General features: G+C 43.7%; 1 protein-coding gene across 3 annotated transcripts in view; it reads left to right on the top strand.

Moving 5' to 3' along the window:
- The window catches only part of fibcd1b (fibrinogen C domain containing 1b), a 181,923-nt gene that overhangs the window by 81,954 nt on the left and 75,438 nt on the right, over nucleotides 1-24,531 (top strand). For all 3 annotated transcript variants that reach the window (XM_051696547.1, XM_051696546.1, XM_051696548.1), the window contains one exon: nucleotides 5,196-5,675. In XM_051696547.1, coding sequence (XP_051552507.1) covers nucleotides 5,196-5,675 — 480 coding nt within the window. The remainder of the gene's footprint in view (nucleotides 1-5,195; nucleotides 5,676-24,531) is intronic.

Below are 24,531 nucleotides of genomic sequence, written 5' to 3' on the forward strand. Positions count from 1 at the left end.
GCTTACCATCTCTAGGTCTGCAGCAGGTCTCCACGTGCCTGGGTCGCCCATCTCAGGGGCACTTCAAAGCCTTCCTCGGGTTCTTGGCAGCCGGCCGTGAGATGGGTGGCGTCTGCTTCCTGCGGCTGGCTGCACGCCGGGGCCAGGCCATGGGGGTGGGCTGCGGCGGAGCCGGTGTTGTTGCGGCAGGAGGACGCCCTTGGCAACAAGCAGACGAGGTGCGAGGTCTTGAACTGCGCCGACGCAGGATTGCTGAATAGCCTCCGTCTGCTTTTCACTGCCGAGAACTGCTGGGCGAAGTCCTCGACGGTGTCGCCGAACAGGCTGACCTGGGAGACAGGGGCATCAAGGAACCGTACCTTTTCAGCTTCCTACATCTCGACCAAGTTGAGCCATAGGTGGTGCTCCTGGACCACCAGGGTGGACATCACCTGCCCGAGAGTCCGTGCCGTGAACTTCATCACCTGGAGGGCGAGGTCGGTCGCCGAGCGCAGTTCCTGCATCAATCCCGGGTCAGAACTACCCTCGTGCAGTTCTCTTAGCGCCTTGGCTTGGTGCACTTGCAGGAGAGCCATCGCGTGCAGGGCGGAGGCAGCCTGTCCAGCGGCACCGCAGGCCTTAGTCGCCAGAGACGACATAACCCTACAGGCGCTGGACGGGAGTCTCTGGCGGATCTGCCAGGTTCCGCCTTATGCCCCTCCGGGAAGAAAGGGACCGGGGCGGGGTGCGGCCTTGAGCGGCACTCCAGGCCCAGGAGCCAATGTGTTTGGGGGGGGGGGTGGAGGGTTCCACTCCAGCCCGACACACGCAGCTACCCAGGCAAGCATGGATGCCAGCTGCGCGTCAGGCTGCGATTGGGCGACTGCACCCGAAGATGGGAGCCCAGTCGAGTCCTCAGCATCAGACTGGACAGCCCGCTCTCCGATGCTGCAATTGAGAGCTCATCCAATTCGCGAGCGCTGAAACGAGATCGCGAACTGGCCCTGAGACGAGCCGGCGGTCTCATCCCAGCGGGGCAAACGAGCGCACTGGGGAATGGGAGGTTCGTGGGGAGTTCCCCAGTGGAGTGGCTCCCATTGGGGTCCCCAAATTGCCCCCAGTGCTAACCAACACGGCCTTAAACCCGTAGGTAGAAGGACCGAGGGGGGGGAACCGCTGGGGTGAGCTTTCCCTCTATCTAAGGAAAAACCACGACCGCAACGTTGCCATGGTCACGCTGTCGCAGTGAGAACATGACCCATCCACGAACGCTGTCTCCGCGTGGGCAGCGCCCTAGCACGTAAGACCGCGATCGTGGCCATCAGAAGCGGAGTGGTAACGACTGCAACAGGAAATTCACACAAACGGAGAGGCATCTTTAAAAAGACGCTCACCGTTAATGCCACTATTTTAGAAGGGAAAATATACTCTTTCAGTAGGAAGAATATACTCTTTTAGCTGCTGAAGCACAGAGGGGCGTTCTCTGCACTTCACCAGTGCAAGAGGGGGAGAAGCCGCTGTAATGCGTCGTAAATCCAACAGCTTTTCGAGGTGAATGGATCGGCAGAGTAATTCAGCTCACTGAACACAACCGCTCGGCTCCGAAGAGAAAATCTGAATGAGTGGTTGCGAGCCAGCTCCTTTTATACCCGTATGTCCGGGGGAGTGGCATGCAAATTCCACTCGCCAATTCCCATTGGCCTTTTTTCAAAATCAGAGGTGTTTGGGGCTCCCAAGAGTGACCCCTAATGTCACTACATCGACACAACATAGAGTGAGTGACAGATAGGGAACTATAGTTTGTACAGTATAAAAATCATTATGTCTATGGAGAGTCCTCATAATGATAGCTGCACCAACATATATGTGTGTGTGTGTGTGTGTGTGTGTGTGTGTGTGTATGGAATGGAGACACAGAGAGAAAGCGACACTCAAAGAAAGTGATTCTCAGTTCTGAAGTTGTTGCAATATTCACTCAAAGAACTGAATAGAACAAGCAAAAATAGCTATCAATCTACTGTGGCTCAGCTGGAGAAATTCAGCAGTAAAACATGTAAAAGAAAACAGAAAACAATGTCAAACATAGTGGATCTGCAAGGAAAATAGCTTTTATAGTGCCTGCCATCAATACCCTATTTAACCTTGTGAAAGTTTTGCATATAAATCTTTTTTGCCAGTTTTTCATCAGGATGAAACAGCTGCTCAAATGTAAAGTGTCCAAGTGGCATCACTGGATTCAGTTCAATTGGATTACATGTAGTTTATACGCGCATATCGGTCAGACCGGTTAAATAATATAATGTTATTGTTTTTATCATGAACAGTTGGCTTTACTAAATATGAAGCATTCAACGTCAATTAATTATGATGGAACTTAAAAACTAAAAAAGCTGGTCAATGAGTTTTGTTATCTTGTCATTCGGGCTGGCATCGTTTCTAATTTAAAACATATCAGTGTGAAACAAAATTTGATTCATATATATATATATTTAATAAAACCTGTCCACTTTAGTTCCAGCTCATAGAAAAAACTTATACTTAAAAAATCTGTCTCAAGAGAGCCAGACTAGCATCAGAAAAGTGAAACCGCACATTCCCCTTGTGTTAGAAAGAACTTGGTGAATTCTGTGCATCTGAATTATACCTGCATTTCAATGAACAACTTATTTCTCGACCATAAATGTAGTATGACAGGTATGCTGGGTTGTAGTATAACAACATTCCCGGACATACTACATCTACCATATTACCATTGTCCTTTGTCTATTTTTTTTATTTATGACGTACTGACAACAATGCACAAAACAATTTACTTGTGAATTTTTAAACAAGTACATCTTTCTCTGTACATACAGAATAGTCAAGCAAGTATTTTTATTTGTATAGTGCTTTTCACAATGCATATAATTTCAAAGCAGCTTTAAGGCCAAAACATACCCTATGCAAGTACGTGACGCAGATGCTTCTGGCTATGCAAGATCGATTTTGTGTTGTTGCATTACAAAATGTGTCAGATCGCAATGCATAACACAAGCAAGTACACGTTGCATTCTCAGCATTGCAGCAAGGGGCGCTTCTACAGAAATTGACAGTAGTCAACTACTGTCAAGGTGGTGCAACAGTTTGAAGATAATTTTGCTGAGCAAGATTAAGTTAGTATACGTATAAAAAACTTACCTGAATAAAAACGCATCCAGTTTACGTTATGGCACAGACTTCTGAGGATAACTCTTTCACCCCCTTGAGTACTGAGGTTCATTACCGCCACAATAATGCAAGAATGCACATTATGTATGTTCAGTGCACATTGGTAATGTGTTGGCCAGCAGCTTGAGTCTGCATTCGCATACTTGTGTAATGCATGTCTCTGGCCTTACAGAAAGTCTATAGCACTTACCCTTGAAAAGAGCCAATCGGCTCACAGTTCTCTACCATTTTTTGGAAATAGGATTGTAAAATGTCTGCTGGTTGTACACTTCAGAATGTCAGAAGATTCAGTGCATCATCCTGGTATTGTTTGCCCAATGTATCAAGAATATTGAGTATTCTGACATCCTACTCATTTGCTTTTTGTATACTGTCTAGCAGGGCAGTATGCATATTCTCACAGGGAGTGTATTAAACAAGTTCAATGTGGCTTGATCCCATTGAAATTATTCTGAAAGGCTTATCAGTGTCCTCAAAATTTTTCATCAACCTTCATAGATGGAACAGGGAGAATCCCTGATCTCTATTGGTAAACTGCTCACTGAAGTGCTTCCCAGAAATCTCTTTATTTTCCAAGAGTTGACTGTTAAAGCCAAATTGTAAAGCAAGTCATTAACCACCCATCAGCATGGGCCAGTGTGGCTTTTTTTTTTTTTTTTTTGCATATTAATGAACAGGAAGGCTTGAAAACTGAACATATGTGTGGGCACTTATTCAGGAAATTACATATTTTACATGGAAAGCACACCCACACAGCTAGTGCATCCATGCACAACAGCACAAACACACACACGAGCAGACATCACATACATTTACATTTTTTTGGATGGTAAACTCAAAGCGATTTAAAATTCTCCCATTAATGGAAGCAGCAAAGATGGAGAGCTGTGTCTATTAATTGTGCAAAACAGGTAATGGAGTGAATGGATAATGCACATTGACACCACACACTCTCGCACACACAAGATAGAGTCTGCTTCTGAGTGGAGCTGAGATTTGGTGTAATGCTTGTTTTTGAGATGCATTCTTTCGATGAAGAACTCCGAAGACCTATATAAATCTTTATTCTAATGCTTATTTCTCATAGTTATTAATACAATCAGTTGATAAGAGCTGGTAATCCATGTGATATGCAAATAGTATGGATGCAGGCGGTGTGACAGACATGTGTTATTTCTGGCATTCATTGCCTCCATACCTACTATTTGCATATCACATGAATTTTTTCACCATTAGAAGTCTTATAATTTAATTAAACAAAAAATGTTGTCAGTGCTACCATAAAAGGGATAGTTCACTAAAAAATAGAAAATTTTGTCATCATTTACTCACCCTTACATTGTTCCTGTATGACTAACTTTCTTCTTAGGAACACTGAATGAGACGTTAGGCAGCATTTAAGTCTCAGTCATCATTATTTTTCATTGCATAATTTTACATACAATGAAAGGGAATGGTGACTGAGGCTAACACACTGCCTAATAATTAATTCAATGTTCCACAGAAGAAAGTTAGGTTTGAAATAACAAGGGTGTGTAAACGATGACAACACGTATGGGTGAACTTTCTGTTTAATACTCTGTGGCTTGAATTCATCGGTTGAAATTAACATTTGTGTACTGTTTATGCTTTGTATGAATCTATTTGAATATTTACCAGCCCGAGGAAGAGGGCTTCCCTAGCTGAGTCTGGTTCCTCCCAAGGTTTCTTCCCCATCTACTTAAACATCTTAGGAAGTTTTCCTTGCTTCCGCCTCCTTTGGCTTGCTTGTGAGGCATCTTTAGAATGTAGAATGTATTTTGAAATTGATGGATGGATAGAGAGGAGAGTGTGGTGGATGTTTGGAACACCTTGATCTATTCTTTTTTGTGTTTCTTTCCTGCAGTTGTGTCTGACTGCAGTATTATCCCCAAAGGGCTTTCAGAAGCACTTTCTGTTCTGCAGAAATGATAATGATGATTATGCTTTTTGTCTCTCTGTCTCTTGTTTCTGTCTCTCTCTGTCTGCAGAGGATGAGTTGTAGCTATCTGCTATGTACCATCCTGCTCTTCGTGGCCGTTCTCCTTGCAGTCACAGTGACGGGAACCATTCTTCTTATGAACCATTACCAGGCTCCACCCATGTCAGATGGCCCTCCCCATATTAGTACCAATCAGGATGAAGCCAATGCATTGGTGACAGTTGAGAGGGGTGATGGATCACGCATCAATATCTTTATCGACCCCAACTGCCCTGACTATAACAGCAACTTCCTGCGACTGGAAGGTGTGCAGACATCTTTGCTGCACTCTCTTACTGACCACGATACGGATTTGAAATCCGTCAAAGGTCAGGATCGTGCATTATTGGTCAACTTGGCAGAGGAAGTAGCTAAGTTGTCTGCCCATGCAGGCCAGTTGAAGATGGACTATGAGTCTCTGAGAAGAGGACAAAGCAACCTAGGACAGGACTTGACCACACTGCAGACTGAACAGAGCAGACTAATACAGGTAATGCATGCAGATACACACATATGAATACAAAACAGCTGCATCTTCAGAATCGGAAGAATCAGAATCAGTTCCGTATCTGTCACTCACTCGACGTTGTGTCGATGCAGTGACACTAGGGGTCACTCTTGGGAGCCCGAAACACCTCTGGTCTTTGATAAAAGGCAAATGAAAATTGGCGAGTGGTATTTGCATGCCACTCCCCCGGACATATGGGTATAAAAGAAGCTGGTATGCAACCACTCATTCAGATTTTCTCTTCAGAGCCGAACGGTCATGTTCACTGAGCTGAATTCCCATGACTGTTCAATCACCTCTGCTGGATCTGATGGCGCATTTCAGCAGCTTCTCCCTCCTCTGCAATGGTGCACTGCAGAGAATGCCCCTGGGCGCTTCGGCAGAAATAAGAGTAAAGAAAGGTGCTAAAGGAACTGCACGAAGGTAGTTCCACCCCACGATTGATGCAGGAACTGCGCTCGGCGACCGACCTCGCTCTCCGAGATCACGGCGCGGTCTCTCGGGCGGACGATGTCCACATTAGTGGTCCAGAAGCGCCACCTTTGGCTCAACCTGGTCGAGATGGGTGAGGCTGACAGGACACGGTTCCTTGCTGCCCCCATCTCCCAGGCTGGCCTATTTGGCGACACTGTCAAGGACTTTGCCCAGCAGTTCTCGACGGTGGAGCAGTAGACGGAGGCTATCGGCATATCCTGCCCCGGCGCGGCTCAAGATCCCGCACCCCGTCTGCTCGTCGCCAAGGGCGTACCCCTGCGGTGACTGCACCGGCTCTGCCGCAGCCCGCCCCTTCGGCCCAGCCCCGGCGTGGAGCCCACCGCAGGAAGCAGATGCCACCCGTCTCTCGGCCGCCAAGAACCTGCAAAAGGCTTCAAAGCGCCCTTGAGACGGGCGACTCAGGGACGACGAAACCTGCTGCTCTGGAGCTGGTAAGCAGTCCTCTCCATCCCCCGGTCGAAGGCCGGGAGGAGAATCTTTTTGTTACTTTTGCATTTAATTGCACTGCATGCCCAAGTGGCTGCAGTACTCAAGAGTTCAGCAAGAGCGGTTTCCTTGTTCCCTGGGTCACGTATCCGGTGTGCACGGCCGTCATCACGACCACCGTCCACCACTCTATTTGGCAGGTTTGGCGCTCCAGCGGCGGTCTCCCTCCCCTGAGCACCCAGCTGTGGCACAAATCCACCCCTGATGTGACAGTCTCCACGGGTCACGAGGACAGGCCTCTTCCTCCCCAGTCCCAGGCTGTTCCGGGTACTGAACCGGGCATTACACAGACTCCCGTTCAAGATGCGGACGCAAAAACACATTCTGGCAAGCGTCCGGCATCAAGATTGGTTCGTGGCGGTAGACCTGAAGTCTACCTCGACACAACCCTTCCTGTGGTTTGCATTCGAGGGTCAGGCATATCAGTACAAGGTCCTCCCTTTCGGCCTGTCCTTGTCTCCTCGCATCTTCACAAAGGTCGCAGAGGCAGCCCTTGCCCCGCTAAGGGAGGTGGGCATTCGCATTCTCAATTATCTCGATGACTGGCTAATCCTAGCTCACTCTCGGGACATGTTGTGCACACACAGAGACTTGGTGCTCTCACACCTCAGCCGACTAGGGCTTCGGGTCTACTGGGAAAAGAGCAAGCTCCTCCAGTTCAGAGCATCTCTTTTCTCAGTTTGGAGTTGGACTCAGTCTCTTTGACAGCGTGCCTCACGAATGAGCGTACCCAGTCGGTGTTGGCCAGTTTGAAGGCATTCAAATAGAAAACAGTGGTTCCACTGAAAATTTTTCAGAGGCTCCTGGGGCATATGGCATCCTCAGTGGTGGCCACCCCGCTCGGGTTGATGCATAAGAGACTGCTTCAGCACTGGCTTCAGACTCGAGTCCCGAGATGGGCATGGCGCCGCGGGACACATCGCGTGGTCATCACGCCGGTCTGTCACCATCTTTTCAGCCCTTGGACCGACCTCTCGTTCCTACGGGCAGGTGTTCCCCTAGAACTGGTCTCCAGGCGTTCCACGACGGAAGCCTCCAAAACGGGCTGGGGCGCTGTTTGCAACGGGCACGCAGCCGCCGGCTTGTGGACGGGCCTGCAACTGCATTGGCACATCAACTGCCTCGAGTTGTTGGCAATTCTGCTTGCCCTGCGGAGGTTTCGGCCATTGATCCAGAGCAAGCATGTGTTAGTTCAGACAGACAACACGGCAATGGTAGCATATGTCAACCGCCAAGGCTGTCTGTGCTCTCGTTGTATGTCACAACTCGCCCGCCGTCTCCTCCTCTGGAGTCAGCAGCACTTCAAGTTGCTGTGAGCCACTCACATCCCGGGCAACCTCAACACTACAACGGACGCGCTGTCATGACAGGTTATCCTCAGGGGAGAGTGGAGACTCCACCCTCAGGTGGTCCAGCTGATTTGGAGTCGATTCGGACAGGCACAGGTGCACCTGTTCGCCTCCCAAGAATCCTCCCCACTGCCCGCTCTGGTATGCCCTGACCGAGGCCCCCCTCGGCATAAACACACTGGCACACAGCTGGCCCCCTGGCATGCGCAAATATGCATTTCCCCCAGTGAGCCTACTTGCACAGACCCTGTGCAAGGTCAGGGAGGACGAGGAGCAGGTCGTCCTGGTAGCACCCTACTGGCCCACCCAGACGATCACTCAGGCTAGGGCCCCCTCTACGAGGCGCCCATATGCCTTTAAGTGGTGTCTGTTCGCTAACTGGTGTTCTTCCTGACAGGAAGACCCCCAGAGATGCGCAGTTGGATCAGTGCTTTCCTTCCTGCTGGAGAGGTTGGAAGGGAGGCTGTCTCCTTCCACCTTGAAGGTGTACGTTGCCGCCATAGCAGCACACCACGACGCAGTCGACTGTAAGTCCTTAGGGAAGCACAACCTGATCATCAGGTTCCTAAGAGGTGCTAGGAGGCTGAATCCCTCCAGGCCACGCCTCGTTCCCTCATGGGACCTCTCTGTAGTTCTTCAGGGTCTACAGAGAGCCCCCTTTGAGCCTTTGTAGTCAGCCGAGCTTAAGGCACTCTCCTTGAAGACTCCCCTCCTGACTGCGCTCACTTCCATCAAGAGAGTAGGAGACCTGCAAGCATTCTCTGTCAGTGAAACATGCCTGGAGTTCAGTCCTGGCTACTCTCACGTGATCCTGAGACCCTGACCGGGCTATGTGCCCAAGGTTCCCACGACCCCTTTTAGGGACCAAGTGGTGAACCTGCAAGCACTGCCCCAGGAGGAGGCAGACCCAGCCCTTTCGTTGCTGTGTCCGGTGTATGCTTTACACATCTATTTGGATCGCATGTAGAGCTTTAGGATCTCTGAGCAGCTCTTTGTCTGCTTTTGTGCACAGCGGAAAGGAAGCGCTGTCTCCAAGCAGAGGATCGCCCACTGGCTCATTGACGCCATAACTATGGCATAGCACGCCCAGGACATGCCGCCCCTGGTAGGGCTACGAGCCCATTCTACCAGAGGTGTAGTGGCCTCCTGGGCCCTGGCCAGGGGTGCCTCTCTAACAGACATTTGCAGAGCATTAGGCTGGGCAACACCCAACACCTTTGCAAGGTTCTACAACCTCCGGGTGGAACCGGTTTCGTCCCAGGTAGTGGCACGCAATACAGGCGGATAAGCCCGGGATAGCCGGCCGGGTGTATCGCTTGCACATAGCGCCTTCCACCTCCTTTTGAGCTGAAGACATGCACCATTAATTCCCAGTAGTGTTCACAAACTTTGTTCCCTGGTTGACTTCCTCTGAGACCTGTGGCAGTCTAGTTTTCAGAGAGACTCGCTGCCGGCCCAGTACACGTGCTAACTAAGAGTCCTGTTCTGGGGTAGGTGCTCCGCATTTGCCGGTTCCCTGTAAGGTAACCCCATGCGATATATATCTTCCGCTAATTCGTTTCCCTGTTGGCAAACTGTGTCTTGGGCAGAGCCCCTCTGCCCCAGTCTCCATGTTTGTAGTAACTCCTCCCCCGTTGGGTAGGATCTACCTTGAAGACTCTCCACATGGTCGGAAAGACCATGTGACTTATTTTTCCACTTAAATATGCCCCCCTCTCTTTGGGCGACGTGTGATCTCTGTGGTGTCTTCCCTTTGGGAGGGACACCCCCCGACTAGACCTGGCGGCCCAGTCGGATAATCCCCCTTGTTTTTTAGGGAGTGGAAAAAAAGAAGGGGAAAAGAGGCCACGACTGGGTTAGCCTGTCTCTATCTTTTGGGTAGTCGACTTGTCCCCAAAGGGCCGTTCGACACGCATAACTATATTTGGGGAGGTTACGTGTCGACCTGGTGTGCTGGCTATGAGGCACACAGTGGTCTGCCCACCACACACCGCCAGTTCACATAACACAGTTCAGCCAGTTGTGGCGTTTTGTATAGGGACCCCTAGTGTCACTACATTGACACAACGTCGAGTGAGTGACAGATAGGGAAGGTCATGGTTACTTGTGTAACCTCCGTTCCCTGATGGAGGGAACGAGACGGTGTGTCCCTCCTGCCACAACGCTGAACTACCCACTGAAATGGCTGGACCTTGTCTCGGCTCCTCAGCATAAAACCTGAATGAGTGGTTGCATACCAGCTCCTTTTATACCCGTATATCCGGGGAAGTGGCATGCAGATACCACTTGCCAATTTTCATTGGCCTTTTATCAAAGACCAGAGGTGTCTCGGGCTCCCAAGAGTGACCCCTAGTGTCACTACATCGACACAACATCTCGTTCTCTCCATCAGGGAATGGAGGTTACACAAGTAACCATGATGCTTTATTGCCAGGTATACTTACACATACAAGGAATTTGTCTTAGTGACAGGTGCTTCCAGTGCACAACAATACAATACAGCAAAAAGACTAATTTAATAATTTAAAAAAGAAAAAAAATTTGAATAAAATACAAAATTGAACAGAAAATAAAGTATATATAGAATACACAATAAGACTATATATATATATATATATATATATATATATATATATATATATATATATACACACACACACACACACACACACACACACACACATACAGGTGCATCTCAATAAATTAGAATGTTGTGGAAAAGTTCATTTATTTCAGTAATTCAACTCAAATTGTGAAACTTGTGTATTAAATAAATTCAATGCACACAGACTGAAGTAGTTTAAGTCTTTGGTTCTTTTAATTGTGATGATTTTGGCTCACATTTAACAAAAACCCACCAATTCACTATCTCAAAAAATTAGAATACATCATAAGACCAATAAAAAAAACATTTTTAGTGAATTGTTGGCCTTCTGGAAAGTATGTTAATTTACTGTATATGTACTCAATACTTGGTAGGGGCTCATTTTGCTTTAATTACTGCCTCAATTCGGCGTGGCAGGGAGGTGATCAGTTTGTGGCATTGCTGAGGTGGTATGGAAGCCCAGGTTTCTTTGACAGTGGCCTTCAGCTCATTTGCATTTTTTGGTCTCTTGTTTCTCATTTTCCTCTTGACAATACCCCATAGATTCTCTATGGGGTTCAGGTCTGGTGAGTTTGCTGGCCAGTCAAGCACACCAACACCATGGTCATTTAACCAACTTTTGGTGCTTTTGGCAGTGTGGGCAGGTGCCAAATCCTGCTGGAAAATGAAATCAGCATCTTTAAAAAGCTGGTCAGCAGAAGGAAGCATGAAGTGCTCCAAAATTTCTTGGTAAACGGGTGCAGTGACTTTGGTTTTCAAAAAACTCAATGGACCAACACCAGCAGATGACATTGCACCCCAAATCATCACAGACTGTGGAAACTTAACACTGGACTTCAAGCAACTTGGGCTATGAGCTTCTCCACCCTTCCTCCAGACTCTAGGACCTTGGTTTCCAAATGAAATACAAAACTTGCTCTCATCTGAAAAGAGGACTTTGGAACACTGGGCAACAGTCCAGTTCTTCTTCTCCTTAGCCCAGGTAAGACGCCTCTGACATTGTCTGTGGTTCAGGAGTGGCTTAACAAGAGGAATACGACAACTGTAGCCAAATTCCTTGACATGTCTGTGTGTGGTGGCTCTTGATGCCTTGACCCCAGCCTCAGTCCATTCCTTGGAAGTTCACCCAAATTCTTGAATCGATTTTGCTTGACAATCATAAGGCTGCAGTTCTCTCGGTTGGTTGTGCATCTTTTTCTTCCACACTATTTCCTTCCACTCAACTTTCTGTTAACATGCTTGGATACAGCACTCTGTGAACAGCCAGCTTCTTTGGTAATGAATGTTTGTGGCTTACCCTCCTTGTGAAGGGTGTCAATGATTGTCTTCTGGACAACTGTCAGATCAGCAGTCTTCCCCATGATTGTGTAGCCTAGTGAACCAAACTGAGAGACCATTTTGAAGGCTCAGGAAACCTTTGCAGGTGTTTTGAGTTGATTAGCTGATTGGCATGTCACCATATTCTAATTTTTTGAGATAGTGAATTGGTGGGTTTTTGTTAAATGTGAGCCAAAATCATCACAATTAAAAGAACCAAAGACTTAAACTACTTCAGTCTGTGTGCACTGAATTTATTTAATACACGAGTTTCACAATTTGAGTTGTATTACTGAAATAAATGAACTTTTCCACGACATTCTAATTTATTGAGATGCACCTGTATATATATATACACTACCAGTCAAAACTTTTGAAACACTTGACTTAAATGTTTCACATGATCTTAAAAATCTTTTGATCTGAAGGCATATGCTTAAATGTTTGAAATTAGTTTTGTAGACAAAAATATAATTGTGCCACTATATACATTTTTTTCATTATAAAACTAAAATGTAATTAAAAAATAAAGAATTTTCTTTTTTTTTTAAATTGATGACTTGGACCAAATAATAAAGAAAAGCAGCCAATAAGTGCCCAACATAGATGGGAACTCCTTCAATACTGTTTAAAAAGCATCCCAGCATGATAACTCAAGAAGTTGGTTGAGAAAATGTCAAGAGCACATGTCTGCAAATTCTAGGCAAAGGGTGACTACTTTGAAGATGCTAAAATATAACATAGTTTTGATTTATTTTGGATTTTTTTTTAGTCACAACATAATTCCCATAGTTCCATTTATGTTATTCCATAGTTTTGATGACTTTACTATTATTCTAAAATGTGAAGAAAAAAAATTTGAATAAAGAATGTGTACGTTTTGACCAGTAGTTTGTGTGTGTGTGTGTGTGTGTGTGTATATATATATATATAGATATAGATATAGATATATATAGATAGAAAAATAGATAGATAGATAGATAGATATGTTATATACAGTGCAAGGGAATGTAATGGCTGAAGAGGTAGGATGTGTTGAATAAATATAAAAATAAAAAGACTAAACTGTGAATTGCACATAATTATTGCTCAGTGAGGCAGATTTAACTGTTAATTAGATGGATAGCCTGAGGTAAAAAACTGTTCCTGTGCCTGACAGTTCTAGTGCTCAGAGATCTGTAGCGTTGGCCAGAAGGCAAAAGTTAAAAAAGGTAGTGGGCAGGGTGAGTGGGTCCAGAGTGATTTTTCCAGCCTTTTTTCTCATTTACAAAGTGTACAGTTCTTGAAGGGAGGGCAGGGGGCAACCAATAATCTTCTCAGCAGTCTGAACTGTCCTTTTTAGTCTTCTGATATCCAATTTCATAGCTGCACCAAACCAGACAGTTACTGAAGTGCAGAGGACTGACTCAATGACTGCTGAGTAGAACTGTATCTGCAGCGCCTGTGGCAGGTTGAACTTCCTCAACTGGCGAAGGAAGTACAACCTCTGCTGGGCCTTTTTCCACAATGGAGTCAATTTGGGTCTCCCACTTCAGGTCCTGTGAGATCGTAGTGCCCAGGAACCTGAATGACTCCACTGCTGCCACAGTGCTGTTTAGAATGGTGAGGGCGGGGTCAGTGTTGGGGTGTTCCTCCTAAAGTCCACAATCATCTCCACCGTTTTGAGTGTGTTCAGCTCCAGGTTGTTTTGACTACACCAGAGAGCCAGCCGTTCAACCTCCCTTCTGTATACAGACTCATCATCATCTTGGATGAGTCCGATGACAGTAGTGTCTTATGCAGTCTTCAGGAGCTTGACTGAGGGGTCCTTGGCGGTGCAGTCATTTATATACAGGGAGAAGAGTAGTGGGGAGAGCACACATCCCTGGGGGGCACCAGTGCTGATTGTGCAGGTGCTAGAAGTGAATTTCCCCTATCTCACTAGCTGCTGCCTGTCTGTCAGAAAACTTGTAATCAGTCCACTTACAGATAGATGTGGGAACAGAGAGTTGGTGTAATTTAGTCTGGAGAATAGCTGGGATGATGGTGTTTAAAGCCAAACTGAAGTCCACAAAAAGGATCCTTGCATATGTCCCTAACCTGTCCAGATGTTGCAGGATATGATGCAATCCCATGTTGACTGCATCCTCCACAGACCTGTTTGCTCGATAAGCAAATTGAAGGGGATCTAGAAAGGGTCCAGTGATGTCCTTCAGGTGGGCCAACACCAATCTCTCAAATGATTTCATGACCACAGATGTCAGGGCGACAGGTCTGTAGTAATTAAGTCCTGTGATTTTGGGTTTCTTTGAGACAGGAATGATGATTCAGCATTTGAAGCAGCACACTGCTTCAGTGATCTGTTGAAGATCAGTGTGAAGATGGGGCCAGCTGGTTAGCACAGGATTTAAGACAAGCGGGTGAAACACCGTCTGGTCCCTGTGCTTTCCTTGTCTTTTGTTTTTGGAAGACACGGCACACCTCTTCTTTACAGATCTTAAGTGCAGGTTGAGTAGCAGGAGGTGGAGGAGGGGGGTTGCAGGAGGTGTTGGTGTTTGTGTGTAGTGAAGGTCAGAGCGGGTGTGGGGTGTGAGATTGGGCCTTTCAAATCTACAGTAGAACACATTCAAGTTGTCGGCCATTTGTAGGTTCCCTACAGTGTTGGGGGCAGGAGTCCTGTAGATCGTAAGTTGTTTCAGGCCACTCCACACTGATGCAGTGTCGTTAGCTGAAAACTTGTTTTTCATCTTATCAGAATAGTTTTTTTTTGCCACTCTGATTTCCTTATTCAGTGTGTTCCTGGCCTGATTGTACAAGACTTTATCCCCACCTCTGTAAGCATCCTCTTTGGCCTGATGAAGCTGCCTGAGTTCTGCTGTAAACCACGGTTTGTCATTGTTGTATGTTAAATAAGTCCTAGTAGGAATGCACATATCCTCACAGAAAGTGATATATGATGTAACAGTATCTGTGAGCTCGTCCAAATTGGTATCAAAAACACTCCAATCGGTGCAGTCAAAGCAGGCTTGTAGTTCCAGTTCTGCTTCATTGGTCCATCTCATTACAGTCTTTACTACAGGTTTAGCAGATTTTAGTTTCTGCCTGTAGGTTGGAAGAAGATGAACCAGACAATGATCAGAGAGTCCCAAATGCATCCTTTATTGTTGTGTAGCAATGATCCTGTATATTTCTTTCTCTGGCTGGGCATGTAATGTGCTCTTTGTATTTGGGCAGTTCACGTGTGAGGTTTGCTTTGTTAAAATCCCCAAGAATAATAATAACTGAGTCTGGGTATTGTTGTCGCTTGTCTGTGATTTGATCAGCCAGCTATTGCAGCACTGCATTCACGCACGTGTGTGGCGGGATATAAACACTCACCAGAATAAACGAAGAAAACACCCGAAGCGAGTAGAAAGGCTTACAGTTAATAAAGAGCGCTTCCAAATTAGTACAGCACTTCTTCTTTAACTTTGTTATATCTGTACACCAACTTTCATTGATGTAAAAGCATGTTACACTGCCTCTTGTTTTCTCCATTAAATCCGCGATGCGATCCGCTCTGAACAGCTGAAAGCCCAGCAGATGTAACGCGCTGTCCGTAATGGCTTCACTCAGCCAGGTTTCTGTGAAGCACAAGGCAGCAGAGGTTAAAAAGTACTTGTCTGTATGGGTTAGGAGATGTAGTTCGTCTGTTTTGTTAGGAAGAGAGCGGAGATTCGCTAGATGAATACTCGGTAGTGCTGTTCGAAAGCCACACCGACGGAGCTTGACCAGTGCGCCGGCTCGTCTCCCTCGCCTGCATCTTTTGAACAGCACAGCTGCGCCTCCGAATAAATTGTCCAGCAAAGCATCCGAATAGTCAAAAACCAGGAAGAGATTGTCTGGTATGTGCTGCCAAATGTCAGCAGTTCGTCCGTGGTAAAACTGATTGGAACAAGATTAATAAACCCAGGACAAACAAACAAAAACAACAAAAGAATTGGAGAGCTCCACACAGAGGCTGCCATTCGCGGCACCATCTTAATTGTCACGCAATCATTTTCAGCTACACATAACAAATAAGCAACAGAGTATTATGAGTGGGGTATTCTAATGCTACCTACCTGGAACTTTGCATTTGCTTATTTAAATGTCTGTGTTCCATGTCTGGAACCCTTTTGGCACAGTTATAATTTTTAAAGGGATAGTGCACCCAAAATTGAAAATTCTGTCATATTTTACTCTCCCTCGCACTGTTCAATATGGTGCAATAATAGTGCAGTATAATGTTGTCTGCCTAATTGAAGTAGCAACAGTAGTGGCACGATGGGTTGAATTAGGGCAGAACTGTCCAGAACGTTATTTCGGCACCTCCCATTCAAAAAATAAATAAATAGGGGGTTAGGCTTCTCCCACCTCAAAAATCCCATTTGAACCCCTGGAAGCACCATAACTCTGTGTCAGGACATAATGAAGTGAGCAATTTCGCTGTCCACACTGAACATGATATTGCTACGTAATGCAACACAGCCAATCAGAAGATATTTGATGTTTAATATACAGCCATGTGAAGCTGGATTTTAGGCAAATTAGATTTTACTGTGGGAGGGGTTATCTAGCATAGTGCTGCATAAATAGAAACCAAGCAAAAATGTAGTATCACTTGTCTGACTAGGACACAAATTCAGATTTGGCATTTATTACTTCTTGCTTTATCTTATCTTGTCTTGTTTGAACATGGTGTAAGAGAACTGAAAGTATTGTTACAATAGTTGTCAAGGTGAGCAGCTCTTTGCTGAGACTCAGGTGTGACATCAGCAACCACCTTCTGCTCATTCCTACAACTCAATAGCCTTCGTCAAACTAGTAAACTGCAGAGAAATGGCATTGCAATATCAAAGCATGACATAATAATGACATGTCTCAGACAGAGTAATGCCACTTTAACACTTAGTCTATACCTGACTTTCCTTGTCCCCGTGCTGTTTTCTTCTCATTATGTGTTAGTTTGCTCTGAACCGGTGTTAATTTGCATAATGCTTTTGTCATAAGTGAGAGTCCCACAGGAACCAACTGTTCGAAATCTGGACATTATTAAAGAAGCTTTTGGCAAACTCCTGTATACCTATGCTGGGGGGAAAAAACAGCTTAAACCAGCCTAAACTGGTTTGCTGAACTTAGGTGGTCTCCCAACCTGGTCTGAATTTCTTTTTTTTTTTAAGAGGGAGTTTGAGCACTTCTCAGCTGGTCAGGCTTGGAGGCCATCTGGCTGACCAGTTAAACCAGTTAAAAATCTTGGCTGGGTCAGGAGTTCAGATGGACCAGTTTGGCCAGGCTGGGAGACCAGCTAGACCAGCTTAATCTGGTTTAAGCTTTTTTAAGTTGTTTTTATTCAGCAGGGATTTGTTCACAACTATGAATGGTTCTTCAGTTCACAAATGAACCCCAGACCCTCTTTTAAAATGGACTTGAGGGTGGTTCCTTGGTACACACTCAAGTCAGATATCACAGTAAGCAAAAAGCAAACTTTATGGTTAATAAAGCTTAGGTCCACTCCAAAACCTCTAGTGTGAAAGCAACATAAGATCACTCAATATGATATCAGAGGCACTAGTATGATACTAGAGATAACAACAGAGATCTAAGAGGTAAATTCATAAACATATGATTGTATAGACTCTATAAATGTCCCCTAATCACAAATTGTCTATGTCTGAATTTTAAGATTGAATCAGTCCATCTATCAATCGACATACAATATGCACTTTTTGGATCTGGTTTCTTGATTAATTTAAAGGTTTACAATATGTGACTGATTATTTATATTAAATTATTGTAATTGCCTTGTCCTCCACAGTTCTGAGAAAAAAGATGCTCTAGTGAAATTTGTGTGTTGTGTGTAATGTGTTAGTTTTTTGGTATTCTATAATACATTGCACTCAATCTGCATTATGCATGCTTCTAGCGTTATACCACAGTAACATATGTTGTGTTGTTTTTTGTTGTGTGAATACCAGTTGAGGACCGAGAAAGGTGATATTGGCATACTGATACACTAGTTGGCAACTACTGTGCTGCTTCATGCTCTATAGACTACAGTTTCAGAGCTGGAGAACAGCAGATACGACCTGCTTTCCTGTGTTAAGTGAATTACCACCAAGTTAAAGCCTGAGTTTAATCTGAATTATGCAGACTTAAGGTTAAGGATTAACACCATCTCTCTCTAACTGCAAGTTACTGACAGGCTCTAACACACAAAATCTTTCAAATACACACAGCCAGATGCTCGCACGTCGCACACACAACAGCCACAGCAGAAAGGGGTGAAAGAGAGTTGTTTATCACTACCAAACACCTGTGTGACAGAGAAAAGCATTAGCAAAATCCCTCCTGAATAAAAAATAATCCTCCGTTTTCTGATTACTTTTAGACAGGGACGTTGACCTGTGTTTGTATGTGTGCATGTGTGTTTGTGTGCGTGTGTGAATGTGAGGGGTCTTTCTTTTCCGTACTCTTTTTTTTTTTTTTTTTTTTGGAGCTCTGATACAACTTGAATGAATTGTTGGATTTTGGTTTGTGAACTGTGGAAAGGATCACAGAAAGCCACACTCAGCACAGACCTTAGCTACAACTGAAGATTGAAGGAGAGAAAGAGGATAAAGGCGACAGAGTCCCCCCTTTACACTTGGTATTAACTTGTGCTTTTGGTGATCAACACTTGACCACATTAAAAGCCAGGTGTAAATGCACATAATGCTAATTGTATTCAAATGACTGAAACCACATTCGAAGGTGGTCAGGGACAGATTTTGACCACATTTGGTAAAGGTGTAAATGCTAATTTGCTTTCGTTTTTCCCCATGCAACTTCAGTGTGTACGTAATTTGTAAGTGCCACTTTCCATTTTGCATGTTAGTGCAATCACTCTCCAATCACACTAGATATGCATTGGAATACAATGTGTTAATGCAATCAGAGAAATAACCATATAAATAATATATAGAAATAATGGATATACTATCCAGATATGAAGCAAATGTTGACGAAGTGTAAAGCGGGCCAGGGAGGACAAAAGTGAGAAAGTGTGAGAAAGAAGAGGAGCCAATTGTAACTGTTAATTTGTGGCGAAACCACAAATACCACAAATGCTCAGTGAAGCACTAGGATATGCACATGCAAAAGGGATAGACCGCCCCACCAACCTCCAAAAGTATTGATAAATGGGGGGGGCCTGGGTAGCTCAGCAAGTAAAGATGCTGACTACCACCCCTGGAGTCGATTCCAGCCAGGTCTCCTAAGCAACCAAATTGGCCCGGATGCTAGGGAGGGTAGAGTCACATGGGGTAACCTCCTCGTAGTCGCTATAATGTGGTTTGCTCTCGGTGGGGCACGTGGTGAGTTGGGCTTGGATGCCGCGGAGAATAGCATGAAGCCTCCACACGTACTATGTCTCCACGGTAATGCACTTAACAAGCCATGTGATAAAATGCACAGATTGATGGTCTCAGACGCGGAGGCAACTGAGATTTGTCCTCCACCATCAAGATTGAGGTGAATTACTACGCCACCATGAGGACTTGGAGTGCATTGGGAATTGGGCATTCCAAATTGGGGAGAAAAAGTGTTGCTGACTCTGCGGAGGCTTCGGCTGTTGATCCAGGGCAACCACGTGTTAGTCCGGATGGACAACATGGCAACAGTAGCATACATAAATCGGCAAGGCGATTTTATGCTCAGGTTGCATGTCGCAACTCACCCGCCATCTCCTCCTTTAGAGTCAGCAGCGACTGACTCATCCATAATCAATTTAAACAACACAAACAGTCAATTACTCCTAGTGGTGCTAACTATTGCCAAGAAAACTATTCTCATGAACTGGAAATCAAGGAACACCATACATATTGCATCTTGGAAAACCTGTCCACTTCCATTCAAAACAATACACTAGAATTACACCCTTCTTGGTCATCTATCATTACCTTTCAACAGTCATGTATCTGCTGACCTTCTTTGTCTGAAACCAACCACAACGGTACACCTCCATCTACATCCACATATGATTGGGGGGGGGGGGGGGATGGTGAAAAAAAGAAAAGGTGAAAAAACAAAAAAAAGAGAACACAACTACACAGGGTAAGCGTGGCATGTTTGTGGAGGCCTGGGCTTTGCCCTGGGCTGGTTCTACGCTGCACGCCTCACTTTTTTAATGCATCACACACTAGTTGACACACATACACACCTATTAAGAGTTTAACAATGAATGCATCAAGGAAAAAAAAAAAACAACACAGGCATGTGGGGAGTGTCCTGGGGATGGGGGTGTGGGTCTTGGGCCCTGTGCCCTGCGGCATCTCTCCCTGATGGCCCGCTGTGGCATGACAAGGGCGGGGGACCAACTTATGACGTGGCCACGGAGGGATCAGAGGCAGCCTTATAATAATTTAATATTATTATTATTATTATTATTATTTGCCCTCTTCCTCATCCTCCAACCCCCCCCCCATTTCTTAATGAATTGAGTTTATTATTATTATTATTATTGTATTATTATTGTCATTATTATTTGTTGTTTTTACTATCGTTATATCTGTTATACATTTCTAGATGTTCTTTTGTTTATATGCTTCCACCCCAACACCCAGATACACTTACACACACACACACACACACACACACACACACACCAACAAATATATATACATACAGGAGATAGACTTGTCATGTTGGCCGTTGGTATGTATTTTTGTTTCCCTTGGCTATTTTGTATTTGTTACATGTAAATACTGTTACACTCTTTGTTTGCATAATAATAAAAAAAATAATTAAAAAATTACCGATTTGACATTATATTCTGACATTTTATTCAGCTTTTTGTGAGTTCTGACAACTGGTTAGAGGGCGGAACCCTAACGATGTGTCCAGCGGGGACATTGCACTTGTAGACACACTAAAAACAAACACAACAGTGAGTCCGTGCTGGAGAAAGGACCTCTTATAAAACAAAAGCTGATGGAACTTGTGTCAGAAGTTAAGTTCTTTGCATCTTTTGTAAGTCAGCATTTTACCACATAAGCATATCAGTTCTTACAAGTCTGCTGTGTAGCTTGTTCTCCCGTGGAGGGTCTGTTGACGCTCCTCTCAAATTTAACACAATTTCAACTTTGTACCCATTGCTACCAAGCATCTGAAGTGTCAGCTAATGATTACCAGACAGTTTGGATGAATTATATTCCCATCGGCTGTGTCAGCGCTCAAAACAGAGCAAGACGCGCTTTTCATATGGAGCTCAACGTGGTGCTTGCTGCCCTGAAACAAATCATGTGCATTCCATATCCAGCATATGGATAAATGCTGATAAATATTGTGGAGTGTAAGGGTTTTATGCGCATTGCAATGAATAGTAGTTCTATCAGGAAAACTCGAAGACTTGAAATTTAAGATGACATTTATTTGATGAACATAAAGCAGAAATGTAATGTCTCTCTTTGGCGTAAGCCCCGTCTGGTGGTCCGAAGAAGTTGTACTCAGAACCGTCATATCCTGCCAGAGATAGGAGGCAGGGGCAAGGAGCCTACCCCCATGCATGACGGGACTCAACTGATGGTGGTGGGGTGGTGGAGGTTGCTGCGTTAGCACACTGAAACAGATTGTGAGCAGACTTATAAAGCATTGGCTTACATGTGATTGGCTAGGAGTTACCAAGCTAATGGTGCGATGATGTACAGCTGCTAGTCTTCCCGCTAGAACTACGCTGCGCTTACATTTCTATCAATCAATCAACATCACACTTAGACTTTGGTAAATGTTTAATGTTATTTGAATTGGTGCTGAATTTCTGTCTTTGTACTGGGGAGTTTTGAAATTGTTAATAAAGCATTATTGTCATTATTGTTACTGTTACATCAATGAAATAAATGCATTTTAACAGGAAATAAATACATATAGAGTCAAATTTCAGCACTTTTAAAATCTGAGATTAATATTCTGTGTGTGTGTGTGTGTGTGTGTGTATATATATATATATATATATATATATATATATATATATATATATATATATATATACACACACACGCATACACACACATTAGTGCTGTCAGTAGATTAAAATTTGTTAATCACGATTAAAAATATTAATCTGCTGACAGCACTAATGTGCATATATACAGTTTATACAGTATATATATATATATATATATATATATATATATATATATATATATATATACACACAGTACTGTGCAAATGTTTTAGGCAGTTGTGAGAAATGTTGCATAGTGAGAATGTCTGAGAATGTCTTAAAATAATGCAATAAACATTTTTCATTTATCAGTTAACATCATACAAAGCAAGTAAACTTAAAACAAAGATAAATCAATATTTAGTGTGACAACTTTTGCCTTCTAAACAGCACCAGTTCTCTTAGGTACACCTGGACACTTGGTTGTTGGCAGATAGGATGTTCCAAGCTTCTTGGAGAGCTTGACACAGTTCTATCTACTTAGGCTGTCTCAAATGCTTCTGTCTCTTCATGTAATCCCAGACTGACTCAATGTTGAGATCCGGGCTCTGTCGGGGCCATACCATCTGTTGTAGGGCTCCTTGTTCTTCTCTTCAATTCTATTTGCAAAGGGAATGTTGAAATCTAAAATTGATATTTCCTACTGACACACTAAAAGCAGAATATATAAATGACCATTTGAAGATAAATGTTTTTGTGAAAAATATAATGCACCTAAGACTTTTGCACAGTATTGTATATAGAGTATAACCAGTTGAAGTCAGAAGTTTACATACACCATATCCAAATACAATTAAACTCAGTTTTTCACAATTCCTGACATTTAATCGTAGAAAACATTCCATGTCTTAGGTCAGCTAGAATCGCTATTTTAAGAATGTGAAATGTCAGAATGAAAGTAGAGAGAATTATTTATTTTAGCTTTTATTTCTGTAACACAGCTCACAAAAAGAAGGGAAGGAGAACACAGGGAAGCAGGTTTTTCCAGGCTCAGGTAGGACTTTTAATCGGCCACTTCAGTGCTTTACAACTTTACAAACTCATCAGCTTCACAGGCACATAGTAACTTAAACACATCAGATTCACAAACATAACAGATTAATCATCTGGGGTCTGAGGGTGTTTTGGGCCCTGGAGAAGTTTTAAAATGCCTTGACATTTGTGCTTTTTTCAGTTGCTTAGAAACATATTAATGGCTAAGTCTGATAACACTGTATTCAGCACAAACTGGGCTACAATAATATGTGAACAACAATGTATGTACATGTTTATATTTTTGAGAAAATAACGTTTATGCATGGTTTTTCAAAAAACAAAAATTGTAAGTCACTGAAATAAGGCCATATATCACATACTAAACATTTGCTCACAAGACTTTTGAGAACTGGATCTTGTAGCCCAGAGTTTTTGAGCTACAAAAATGATGTGAAACCATCCTGATCACTCATTCATACAAAACAATATAGTCATTTAACTTTTGTAAGACAGTTTTAGTGTTAGAAAGGCCATATGCGAAGAGGTGTGGATTATCATGAATACTGATGTGATTCACACCTGAGGAGACAAAGACCCCTCCCCCTGAGAGAGAATGAATGTGGGGAGACTTAATGATTGAATGTATTATCTGACTATACATTTTCTTTACATAAAGACTTTACTTAAAAACTTTAAACCTACACTACTGTTTAAAAGTTTATAGATCTGTAAGATTTTGTAATGTTTTTAAAAGAAGTCTCTTCTGCTCACCAAGGCTGAATTTATTTGATCCAAAATACAGCAAAAACAGTGATATTATGAATATTTTTACAATTTAAAATAACTGTTTTCTATTTGAATATATTGTCAAATGCAATTTATTCCTGTGATCAAAGCTGAATTTTCAGCATCATTACTGCAGTCTTCAGTGTCACATGATCCTTCAGAAATCATTCTAATATGTTGATTTTCTAATATGGGCATATTTACAGCACATTTTGCACATTTACATCCGGACAGATATTTGCAAGCACAAGCTTCGTTGATGATAATGAGGCAGCATAAACACTAGTTAAAATATAATCTAAACATTCATATTATTTTTATATCATATTACATATCATATTTATATCATACAGCATACAATTTAAATACCCGCTTTAGCCAAAACAACATTTAAAATGTAACTAAAACTTGCCTATTAGAACATATTTCAAATGTCAATACTCTGAATCCTGGCTGGCAAGTCTGGAAATAGTCCAGCTAGTAAAATATGTACGTTTATATAAAATAGCATGTCATCTAATGTAAGTAAAACTAAATGACTTACTCATCCGGAATTGTATCCTCGCCTGGATCAAGTCGTTCTTCAAAATGTAAACGTTCATCATCGGAGTCCCGCTCTTCTTCTGAGGAAAATGTGAACTCTTCGTCACTATCCAGGACCATCTGTAGAGCTTCCTCATCTGTGTAGCGTGCCATCTTCCAAACGTGCAGGAAAGTGAATGAATCTGATGATGAAACTTGATGTTTTTTAAGGCATTGTTGTGGGGGCGTTTTTGAATCTGACCATTTGCATATTTGCATAGACCACCTCAGCACATTACCATGTGAATAGCGCGGTATTAGTGG

Source organism: Myxocyprinus asiaticus, chromosome 4 (genome assembly GCF_019703515.2).
Source record: "Myxocyprinus asiaticus isolate MX2 ecotype Aquarium Trade chromosome 4, UBuf_Myxa_2, whole genome shotgun sequence".
Taxonomy (NCBI): domain Eukaryota; kingdom Metazoa; phylum Chordata; class Actinopteri; order Cypriniformes; family Catostomidae; genus Myxocyprinus; species Myxocyprinus asiaticus.